General features: G+C 39.1%; 1 protein-coding gene across 1 annotated transcript in view; it reads left to right on the top strand.

The window, feature by feature from the left end:
• The window catches only part of LOC126101359 (gastrula zinc finger protein XlCGF48.2-like), an 86,512-nt gene that overhangs the window by 38,597 nt on the left and 35,649 nt on the right, over positions 1–12,266 (top strand). Inside the window, exon 3 of the mRNA XM_049912027.1 lies at positions 9,895–10,161. Coding sequence (XP_049767984.1) covers positions 9,895–10,161 — 267 coding nt within the window. The remainder of the gene's footprint in view (positions 1–9,894; positions 10,162–12,266) is intronic.

Raw genomic sequence — 12,266 nt, 5'->3', positions numbered from 1 at the left:
TCTGCATCTTTCATTTTCTGACCTGTCTATTTTTCACCATTCCCCCTCCCACCTCTGTTACATACAATGCACTTAGCTTTTCCCTCTTATTAACTTGTTCATGATGTTTTAGTAGTAATCTCTGTCTTGCATATTACCCTGTCTTCCATCTTTAAGCTCATGTTTTCAAATCTCGCCTGGTGCAGCCCCCAATAATCAGTCTTTCCTGCTTATCTCATCCTCTAAGTCTCCCCTGACTCAGGATTCTGTGTGACTTTTCTAAATTTTACTCCTTTTCCTAAACCTCCCTAGTCCTTTTTCTTCACCCCTCTTTGTTCCCTATCAACTCTCGTGCAGAAGAAAAAGCCACTGGCTTCGAAAGCTTGTGAAAGCTAAACCCTTATGTGTGTGTGCGTTCCTCTGCCACCGCTTGGTGAGTAGATTTTTTATCTATCCATTTACATTATATGAATATAATAGAAAGAAACACTCCACATGGGAAAAATATATTAAAAAAAGATGCTGTGACTTACCAAACGGGAAAGTGCTGGTAGATAGACACAATAAAAAACACACAAACACACACACAAATATCAGGCTTTCGCAACCCACGTTTACTTCATCTGGAAAGAGGGAAGGAGAGGGAAAGACGAAAGGATGTGGGTTTTAAGGGAAAGGGTAGGGAGTCATTCCAATCCCGGGAGCGGAAAGACTTACCTCAGGGAGAAAAAGGGACTTGCGCACACACACTCCTAAAATTAACAAACCCAAACATCCCGGCCGCCCCATTGTAGCTGGTTACCAAGTCCCCACTGAACATATCTCTGCCTACGTAGATCAACACCTTGAACCCATTACATGCAGTCTCCCATCCTTCATCAAAGACACCAACTACTTTCTCGAACGCCTGGAATCCTTACCCAATCTGTTGCACCCAGAAACCATCCTTGTAACCATTGATGCCACTTCCCTATGCACAAATATCCCGCACGTCCAGGACCTCGCTGCGATGGAGCTCTTCCTTTCACGCCGATCACCTGCCACCCTACCTAAAACCTCTTTCCTCATTACCTTAGCTAGCTTCATCCTAACTCACAACTTCTTCACTTTTGAAGGTCAGACATACCAACAATTAAAGGGAACAGCCATGGGTACCAGGATGGCCCCCTCGTAAGCCAACCTATTTATGGGTCACTTAGAGGAAGCCTTCTTGGTTACCCAGGCCTGCCAACCCAAAGTTTGGTACAGTTTTATTGATGACATCTTCATGATCTGTACTCACAGTGAAGAAGAACTCCAGAATTTCCCCTCCAACCTCAACTCCTTTGGTTCCATCAGATTCACCTGGTCCTACTCCAAATCCCATGTCACTTTCCTCAATGTTGACCTCTATCTGTCCAATGGCCAGCTTCACACATCCATCCACATCAAACCCACCGAGCGAGGTGGCGCAGTGGTTAGCACACTGGACTCACTTTCGGGAAGACGACGGTTCAATCCCGCTTCCGGCCATCCTGATTTAGGCTCTCTGTGATTTCCCTAGATCACTTCAGGCAAATGCCAGGATGGTTCCTTCGAAAGGGCATGGCCAATTTCCTGCCCCATCCTTCCCTAACCCGAGCTCGTGCTCCCTCTCTAATGACCTCGTTGTCGATGGGACGTTAAACACTAATCTCCTCCTCCTCCTCACATCAAACCCACCAACAAGCAACAGTACCTCTATTATGACAGCTGCCATCCATTCCATATCAAACGGTCCCTTCCCTACAGCTTAGGTCTTCGTGGCAAACGAATCTGCTCCAATCCCGAATCCCTGAACCATTACACCAACAACTTGAAAACAGCTTTCGCATCCCGCAACTACCCTCCTGACCTGGTACAGAAGCAAATAGCTAGAGTCACTTCCTCATCCCCTCAAACCCAGATCCTCTCACAGAAGAACCCCAAAAGTGCCCCACTTGTGACAGGATACTTTCCGGGACTGGATCAGACTCTGAATGTGCTCTCCAGCAGGGATACGACTTCCTCAAATCCTGGCCTGAAATGAGATCCATCCTTCATGAAATCCTCCCCACTCCACCAAGAGTGTCTTTCCGCCGTCCACCTAGCCTTCGTAACCTCTTGGTTCATCCCTATGAAATCCCCAAACTACCTTCCCTACCCTATGGCTCCTACCCTTGTAACCATCCCCAGTGTAAAACCTGTCCCATGCACCCTCCCACCACCACCTACTCCAGTCCTGTAACCCGGAAGGTGTACACGATCAAAGGCAGAGCCACGTGTGAAAGCATCCACGCGATTTACCAACTGACATGCCTACACTGTGATGCTTTCTATGTGGGAATGACCAGCAACAAACTGTCCATTCACATGAATGGACACAGGCAGACAGTGTTTGTTGGTAATGAGGATCACCCTGTAGCTAAACATGCCTTGGTGCACGGCCAGCACATCTTGGCACAGTGTTACACTGTCCAGGTTATCTGGATACTTCCCACTGACACCAACCTATCAGAACTCCGGAGATGGGAACTTGCCCTTCAATATATTCTATCTTTCCGTTACCCACCAGGCCTCAACCTCCACCAATTTCAAATTGCCGCCGCTCGTACCTCACCTGTCATTCAACAACATCTTTGCCACTGTACTTCCACCTCGACTGACATCTCTGCCCAACCTCTTTGCACTTACATATGTCTGCCTGTGTCTGTATATATGTGTGTGTGTGTGTGTGTGTGTGTGTGTGTGTGTGTGTGTGTACCTGTCCCTTCTTCCCCCTAAAGTAAGTCTTCCTGCTCCCGGGATTGGAATGACTCCTTACCCTCTCCCTTAAAACCCACATCCTTTCGTCTTTCCCTCTCCGTCCCTCTTTCCTGATGAAGCAACCGTTGGTTACGAAAGATTGATATGTGTGTGTGTGTTTGTGTGTTTTTTATTGTGTCTGTCTACCAGCACTTGCCCATTTGGTAAGTCACAGCATCTTTTTTTAATACATTTACATTATATTGTCAATAATTGATCATGTTTGGCGTTATATATTTCTGTGTTTAGTATTTCGTAACCCTCTTCATTGTCAAATTTATTACTATTGTCACTGAGCATTTCTTTAGTTATATGTCTAAATTATATGGGTAGATCACGTAACTAATGAGGGGGTACTGAATAGAAATGGGGAGAAGAGGAATTTGTGGCACAACTTGACTAGAAGAAGGGATCGGTTAGTAGGACAAGTTCTGCGGCATCACGGGATCACCAATTTAGTGATGGAGGGAAGCGTGGAGGATAAAAATCGTAGAGGGAGATCAAGAGATGAATACACTAAGCAGATTCAGACGGATGTAGGTTGCAGTTGTTATTCGGAGATGAAGAAGCTTGCACAGGATGGAGTAGCATTGACAGCTGCATCAAACCAGTCTCTGGACTGAAGACCACAACACATGTATAAATGCTTCTGAATGTTAAAGAACATTTTTCAACATAACTTTATCTTCTGACTTTTCCCTCGTGAGATAACAGTAATGGAATTTCATGAAACTGGCTTTAAAGGCAAGTAACTGTACTTTCTTCTAAAACGATTTATCAGAAATTCCACAGTTGGCAATTATTTACATGGATTGGTCGCTCTTTCTCTATGCTTTTCTGTAAATAAGGGCCTCACATATTTCATTTTTCGAAAGAGCTTGCACGCTTAATTAATCTTACAGTTCTCTTGTTTCTTGTGATACAGATGTAGTAATGAGGGAGTATCACTGACATTTATGTCAATGATTCCATTTGATGGAATTGGTTCAAGGTTTGCTTTCTACAGTGTTCCACTTGTTCCATGTAATGTTATTTCATTATTGATTCTAAGCTACTACACTTTTACTGATTACTTGAAATAACTATTGTAATTCCTATCTTGAGTGTTCAGCACTGAAAACAAATTTCTACATTCTAGTGGAACATGCCAAATGTCCACTGATCTTATTTCTTTGCCAGTTATTGATGACAGTATTCAAATAAAGCCTTTTCTATTGCCATTAAGGGTTCCTGTTTTGTGTTCCTGGCAAAATTTCTGTCAAGCATATGTAGTTGAACAGATAACAGCAACAGATATTCTTGGATGGAATAATAAATAAAATAAAGGAAAGGCAACCACTCACCTATAGCTGACTAATGTGTAGTTCATAGAAACACTCAACAGAATACAATACATCTTTACACTAGTGTTTGAGTTGTTGCTCAAGCAAAAGTACACACATTCACATGCACATGCATGCATACAACCACACAGACACACAAATGCTAGCACCTGTACGGGTGAGTGTTGGGTGTCTGTGTAGTTGTGTGTGAGTGTGTGGACTTTTGCTAGAGAAAGAGTAAGAGCTTGAAGGCTTGTGTAAAAGCTGTATTCTGTTCATTGTTTCTGTGTTTCACACAGCAGTCAGCTATAGTTCAATAGTTAGTTCATGAAATGTATTACTGTTATTTTTAGTTAATAACCCCATCTAGACTGTAAAGTTTCAAATATGCTTTGCAAAATATGTTACACTTTGCAAATTAGTATAAGCTGGGGGAAAGAGTTTTCATTCCTGCCTTTTTCCCCTCTCTCTCTTGATTTGCTGGCAACCCATCACAACTTCTTCTCTTGTGCCGACCTCTTCATTTCAAAGTAGCACTTAACCCAGTAGCCTCAATTATTTGTTGAATATATTTCAAACTTTGTCTTTCCGTTCAGTTTTTTATGGCTCTGTCTACTACCATGGAAAGGATTTCCTGATGTCTTAACACATGTCCTATCATATTGTCCCTTCTTTATGTCATTGTTCTCCGTATGTTCCTTTCCTCACAGATTCTGCAGAGAACCTCCTCATTTCTTGTAAGTCTACCTAATTTACAACATAGCACCACATCTCTAATGCTTCAATTCTCTTCTTTTCCAGTTTTCCCACAGTTCATGATTCACTTTCGTACAAGAGTCTGAGAAATTGATACTGGTGTTTGATACTGGTAGACTTATTTTGTCCAGGAATGCCCTTTTTGCCTGTGTTAGTCAGCTTTTTATGTACTCACTTAGTCCATCATATTTTGTTTTGCTTCCAAGGCAGCAGAATTCTTGACTTCATCTTCTTCATGGCCACCAATTATGAATTTAAATTTATCACTAAACCCATTTCTGATACTCCTCATTACTTTTATCTTGCTTTAGTTTATCCTCAGTCAGTATTTAATTCAACTGGTTCTGTAATTCTGCTCCACTTTTGCTGAGGATAGCTGCGTCATCAACAAATCTTATCATTATTATCCTTTCACCATGAATTTTAATCCCACTCCTGAACCTTTCCTTTCTTTCTGTCATTGCTTCTTTGATGTATATTTTGAACAGTAAGGGTTAAAGACTGCCCTGTCTTATACCTTTTTTAATGTGAACAGTTTGTTCATGATCTTTAATTCTTATTGCTGCTATTTGGTTCATGTGTATATTACCTATTACCTCTCTTTAGCGCACATGTGTTTTTATGAGAATTATGAACATTTTGCACTATTTTACGTTGTCAGATGGGTTTCTGGGTTGACAAGTCCTATGAAAATGTCTTATTTGCCAAAGATTTGATTCCATTATCAATTAAAATGTCAAAACTACTTTTCTAGTGCTTTTGCCTTTTTACTGGCAAACTGACTGTCACATAACAGATCATCAACTTTCTTTTTATTTTTGTATGTATCACACTTATCAGCAAATTTGATGCCTGAATTGTTAGGCTGATTGTAAGATAGTTTTCGCTCTTATTTGTCCTTGCTATCTTTGGGATTGTGGGGATGATATTTTTGCAGAAGTCTGGTTGTGTATCACCAGTCCCACAGATATTGCAAACCAACTTTAATAGTGAAGAAATGTTATCTGTGTCTTTTACATCATTTGAACTCCCGTCTTCCCTTTTTCTATCACATTATTGGACAGTTCCTTCCCCTTGTAGAGGCCTTTAGTGTACTCTTTCCACCTATCCACTCTTTCCTCTGCATTTGTCAATGAATTTCCTTTTGCACTCTTAATCTTGACTCCTTTGCTTGTAATTTCACTGAGGGCTGATTTGACTTTTCTATATGCTGAGTTTGCCCTTCCAAAGACCCTTTTTATTTATTTTTTCAACATTTATCCTGCAACCATTTCAATTTAGCTTTTCTGCACTTCCTATTTATTTAACTCTTGAGTGACTGGTAGTTACATATTCCTGTCTTTGTCTGAGAATTTTTGTACTTCCTTCCATTGATCAACTGAAGCATGGGTGCCCATACCCAGGTGCCTGGGGACCACACCACCCTTCTCCCACTTCCCACCAGCTCTCAGCGAAAGGAAGTTACATAGTGTAATCAGGTGGTTGATTTAAAGTCGGTATTACGCAGGTTTTTAACAGGGTTGGAACTGGAACTTTTTTATGACTACTTGCAAGTCACAATTTGTCTTCCAAAATGTTAATAGTACTCCGTACCCCCAGGTCTAGACACCCCTCCAAAGTCAATGAGTGCCTTTGAATTGAAGTATTTCTTCTGTTACCCAGGTTTCTTTGCAGTTACGTTCCTTGTTTCTATATCTGTCTGTCCAACTTCTGTAATTGCCCATTTCAGGGTGGGGCCACCGGCAGTGCTGTCAACTGGTTGAAACCATTTTTACCATGATGTAGGCTGACATCCCAGGCATCATGCCCTGCTGTCATTCGCCCTAGTGGCCTCTGACAAAAAAAAAAAAAAAAAAAAAAAAAAAAAAAAAAAAAAAAAAAAAAATTTAGAGAGAATTTTGTGTGATGGTCTAACATTTTCAAAAAGGAATGTTACATGGACGGTTTGCATAGTGTAATGGTTGAAGTACTGACCTCGCATGCAAAAGGCTGTGGGTTTGAAATTGGCCAGCTGCTCTGAAATATTTTATTTTTAAATTTTTATTAAAATGACTTTGATCATAATTTTTATTCAGTTAACTGCTTTAAATCTAATATTTTTTATCATGTCATTTTAATCTTTATATTAACTTTTCATTTGCTCTCATTATTCTTCCTATAAATCTTTTCCCACTTGGATTCTTTGTTCATGTGATTTTAATTATCTTTATGTATTAACTTTAATTTAATTTCTTTCATTTTATCATCCTATATTTTCATCCATGATAGTGCATTCATTAGTTCTGTTCCTCATTTTGCTTGAATTTTCTTTTGTTTAAATCTTCTCCTGCAGGATTGTGTCCATAGTGCAATTACAATGTATGTTTTAAATGGTTGTATGATGATTAACATCCAAACAATGTACGTCTTGTAATGCAAAATACAGTCTTGACAGCATTGCACAGTCAGTATAATGAAATTTCATCTTTTGCTTTTCAACATTTCCAGATATTTGAACATAATGACAACAACAATTTTAGGAAAAGGATCGACTTGCTGAGTTGCAGACAGGCGCAACAAAAAGACTGTTACCATTATAGCTTTTGGCCAATGTCTTCTTCAGCAAAGAAAACACACACACACACACACACACACACACACATACACATTCACACAATAAGTGCACCTCATGCACACATGACCACTACCACTGGGAGCTCTGACCAGAATGCGATAATGGTAGATAAACAAATAAATTCACATTCACAAAGATTCCAAGTGTAAAAAGAATGATATGGAGAAAAAGAGAGCAGTTGAAAAAATTAATGCTGTGATTAAAGTGATGTGGCAAAGAAGTACAAATAGAAAAAACCACATTTCAACCAATTACAAGAATAAAACTAAAAATCTAAGTCATTTCAATAAGCATTTCAATAAGGGTTTAAAAATGACTTTGAATTCACACCTTTTGCATGTGAGAATTACACTGTAACCATTAGGCTACGTGACCAGTTTGTGTAACATTACTATTTTAAAGCCTAGAGCATTACATGATATTCAGGAACATTTTTTTTCTTTCATTCAATTACTCACAAATGGCTGCAGGGTGTGATACATGCTATCTTAACCTATATCATTGTACTGGGTGATCAAAAAGTCAGTATAAATTTGAAAACTTAATAAACCACTTTCATCATGCTTGGCCCCCCAAGGTCCCCAGACCTCAGTCCGTGCGATTATTGGCTTTGGGGTTACCTGAAGTGGCAAGTGTATCGTGATCGACCGACATCTCTAGGGATGCTGAAAGACAACATCTGACGCCAATGCCTCACCATAACTCCAGACATGCTTTACAGTGCTGTTCACAACATTATTCCTCGACTACAGCTATTGTTGAGGAATGATGGTGGACATATTGAGCAGTTCCTGTAAAGAACATCATCTTTGCTTTGTCTTACTTTGTTATGCTAATTATTGCTGTTCTGATCAGATGAAGCGCCATCTGTCGGACATTTGTTGAAAGTTTGTATTTTTTTGGTTCTAATAAAACCCCATATCATTCCAAGCATGTGTGTCAATTTGTACCTCTCTATCTACATTATTCCGTGATTTATTCAGTTTTCAAATTTATACTGACATTTTGATCACCCGGTATATATGGTTTCAAAAAGTCAACCCACTCCTGGGGATTTTTCCATGAGACACATGTCAATTCATCTTCAATTGAACTACTGTGGTTTTCAGTAGTGTAGTATCTACAGCCTTAAAGAGCTTTAAACACACATCACCATTACTCTGTACCTCGGTATCCCACTTATTTCCATATTGACTGAAACCATTACTTTCTTTCCATTTCACGTCACTGACCTCCATTATATCTAAGCTGACGATTTGCATTTCCTTTTTCATATTTTCCCACTTCCTGACTTCTGATATTCCACATATGAGTCATAGGATGTTACCCTTTTGTTGTTGTTTAGCCTTTTTCTCATTGTCACCTTTCCCTTGGCGGTTCCCTTCCAGAGATCCAAACCAGGGAGTAATTTGGAATCTTTTGTCAGTGGAAGGATAGTCATGCCTCTTTTTTTCCCCTGGTTACAGGCCACACATATCTGCTGCATCCACACGTCACTGATCATTGCTGATTTGCTTTTTCTTGGGATCAGTTTCCATCCTCAGGGGCAAAGTGGTGCTTCCAGACCTCTGTCCATTCCTGTGCCATCTTTAACAAGGCCATTTGTGGATTGAGGGTGACACCATACACCGGAAGTCTTTGGCCACCATTGCTGATGATTTTTGTTCAAATATAAGCAGTATTGAGAATCAAACCCAAACCCCCGGTCATTTTGATTGCTAGCCAAAGAAGCTTTATCAACATGACATCTTAATTCCTGGATAGAAGGCCATTATTTAACTCATTCTGCAAACTTTTCAGTCTTGCTAGACAAGTTGTATCAGTGAAAATCTTAAACAACTGGTCTCTTTAACTGGATTCAAACTCTCTGCTTTAAATTCTGCATCACTAACTGTTGCCTTACCATTATTTTGTTGTAAACAGCATCAGTAATAACATTTGTTATCATGGACTTCATGAAGTTGTTAGCCTTATGCTAAAAACCAGACTTTTCATTTTGCTGCCTGGTTTCTTCTTCCATAAGCCCTTCAACCATGTTGGTTTTAATAACCTCCTGTCTATGAACCAACAAGTTGACTATTTTTCTTATACATATTAGCCATTCTGCTTCTCCTGTTAAAGGTTTTATGATCTTAAACATCCTTCTCTTGCTCCTATTCACTGCTCCTTAAATTTTACATCACTTTATCCATAATTTGTTCAAGTTTCTTAAACTCTTATGTCTCAAAAAAGTATATAGCACTGACTGCGATATTCTTACTGATTAGAATGTAGCACTTGTAAAGAGTTTGTTTTCTCATTTTCCAAATCAAGGAATAACTTTTAAGTAGAAAGCATTTCTAGCTGTAACAAAAGACCAGGATTTGTGTACATAGCTACATATATATGCTCGTGCTTTTTAAAATATCGTTCACATTTCAGGGTACTGCAATGGCGGATTATTTGTCAAGGTTGCAACCATTGCAGCCTTTAGCAATGCCATTTCAGCACTTCCTGAGTTACCAAACTGATGAAGTCATGGAAAATGGGACATCACCCAGTGCTGTTAATAATGGAAACAGTAAGCGGTCTAGAGGGCGCCTAGGAGAAGTACGGCTTATCACAGCTGCAGATGGATCGACACTCTTCTCTTGCCCAGAATGCCAGACTGTCCTCCCTGATCGGAACCAACTCGATGTTCATATGCAGGTAAAGTAATGGATATTAAGAATTCCATTATGCTTGTGTGATTTCTTATTCCTTCATGAGGCAAGAATGTAAGTTTTAAATGTAAATGCCCATGTTTCTATTAGTTAAGAATATTATAAAGTTGGAAACCATAATCAGTAGGGCTTATGTTCAAAACTGAAGTTATTAGACTTATAAGTTCTGATTTAATTCTCACTCTCCTCATCATTGAAAAATTTTACTCATATATCAGGAACAAAAACTGTGGAAGAATGTTGATATTTGGATTTACATCTTTGAAGTTCACCACTTAGAGATCTGGGTTATTCACAGCTTGTGTGATACAGAATCCTGGGCCCTTTTAGTACATATTTCTCATTCTGATATCTGAAAAAATCTAAATGGACTTTTAACAAAGAAATGATCATCTTTATATTTTTGCAATTAGTACTCATAAACATTACTTTAACAAATTACAACTTCCATGTTAAAAAGTTGTACAGTGATGTTATTTATTAAATTTCATTTTTGTATGAGGTTGTCTCAAATAAAACTTCTGGTTTTGACAACCATAGCTTTTTAAATTTTTATTATGGTTCACAGCTTTCACATCTTAGTTTCATTACAAAACTAAGACTGATTGATGTGAAAGAAAGTAATTATTGGAATGAGAAAATCATGATCATCACTTTGTTAAATGTTTCTTTGTAGAAAATATAGTGGCATATTTCCACTATTGCTACTTGCATAAGCATCCACCTGTGTAATGAAGATAAAAGTAGTCCTGCATTCTCAATACCCTTCAGAAGAGCACACATTGTCTCCTACAATGAATGGGACGTAGTTGCTTGTGTACACATTCAGTTTGTCATTATGTCTTAAGAGTCGTTCTAAGCTTACACCAAGTACGCATTGTCACTTTATGATAAAGAAGATTGCCAGCATGGGAACTTTCCCGCTGAACTGGTTGTACACCTCAGCGACGTCTTTTGAACATTCGGCTGCTGTTATGAGATTTTTTGAAAACCTACCTTGTAGTTGTTGCCTGTGGTCAACAACTCCAACCAGTGTCTGCATTTCATTTGTGGAGGTAACAAAGGGACTACTGTTGACAAAGACAGTGTGCATCTCTCTGTACATAATCAATTTGACACCTAGACATCAATTACAAACAACAGTACAAATCCTCTAGCACAATTGTGTGCAAAGCAGTTTGGCAAGGAACCCCTGAAATGGATCCTTGATTAATGGTGTCAGGTCCTCTTCACCAGTGAGTGCAGGATTTGTCCGAAACCTGATGATCATCATAGAAGAATATGGAGACATTCACATACCAGTGCATGTCTCTGTCATTTAGTTTCACATGTTTAACTTAAAGGTTGGTCAGCCATTTTTTGGGCTGGATGTTCGTTGCTTCTGATTGCTATTGTGGATAATTTGAGGGCTATGCAGTTTCATGACAGAATCCTCTATCCCAATACTCAGCTTTAAAGGCAATAGAAGGTGGACTGGTTGCAGCAACACTGCTCATTCGTTCAACCACACACACTTTGGAGTTCAATACCCCCACAAGAAAGAACATAAGTGAAGTAGAGAAACAAATCATCACTCACTTGAACAAATGAAACAGCTTTTATAAATCACTATTCCATACAACAGTAACTGCAGTTAGTATTGACGATAGACCTTTATCAGTAAAGCAGGAAAAAGTGTAGATGTTGGTTTGAACACTACAACACTTTCTTAGGTGAGAGTGAGATTTTTAGATCTTGGAGTATGTGATCACCACATGTACTCATCTATTTACCTATGTTGTCACACATTCTCATGACTGTTTTCATTTCAAACCAGAATTTATGCTGTAGGGAAACTATCTTTATTCTGCAGGTAGTGTGGTAGTCACAGTTCAGAACACGTGCACTCAGGAATACTGTCAGAAATGTGTTAGCAGTATGTAAACCCCCCAGAATCTGTTCTTATATTTATTCTATTAATAACAGGTCGCTCGAATTTTAGCAGCAATTGAATTAGGAAAGGAGCCGATGTTTACATCAAATACCTAGATGGCTGTTGAATTTTACTGTGTGCGTAAACTGACATATGTGCAGCTGCTGTGCATGTAGGGA

The sequence above is a fragment of the Schistocerca cancellata genome, chromosome 9, assembly GCF_023864275.1.
Source record: "Schistocerca cancellata isolate TAMUIC-IGC-003103 chromosome 9, iqSchCanc2.1, whole genome shotgun sequence".
Taxonomy (NCBI): domain Eukaryota; kingdom Metazoa; phylum Arthropoda; class Insecta; order Orthoptera; family Acrididae; genus Schistocerca; species Schistocerca cancellata.
This window is presented reverse-complemented; position numbering and strand designations above follow the sequence as displayed.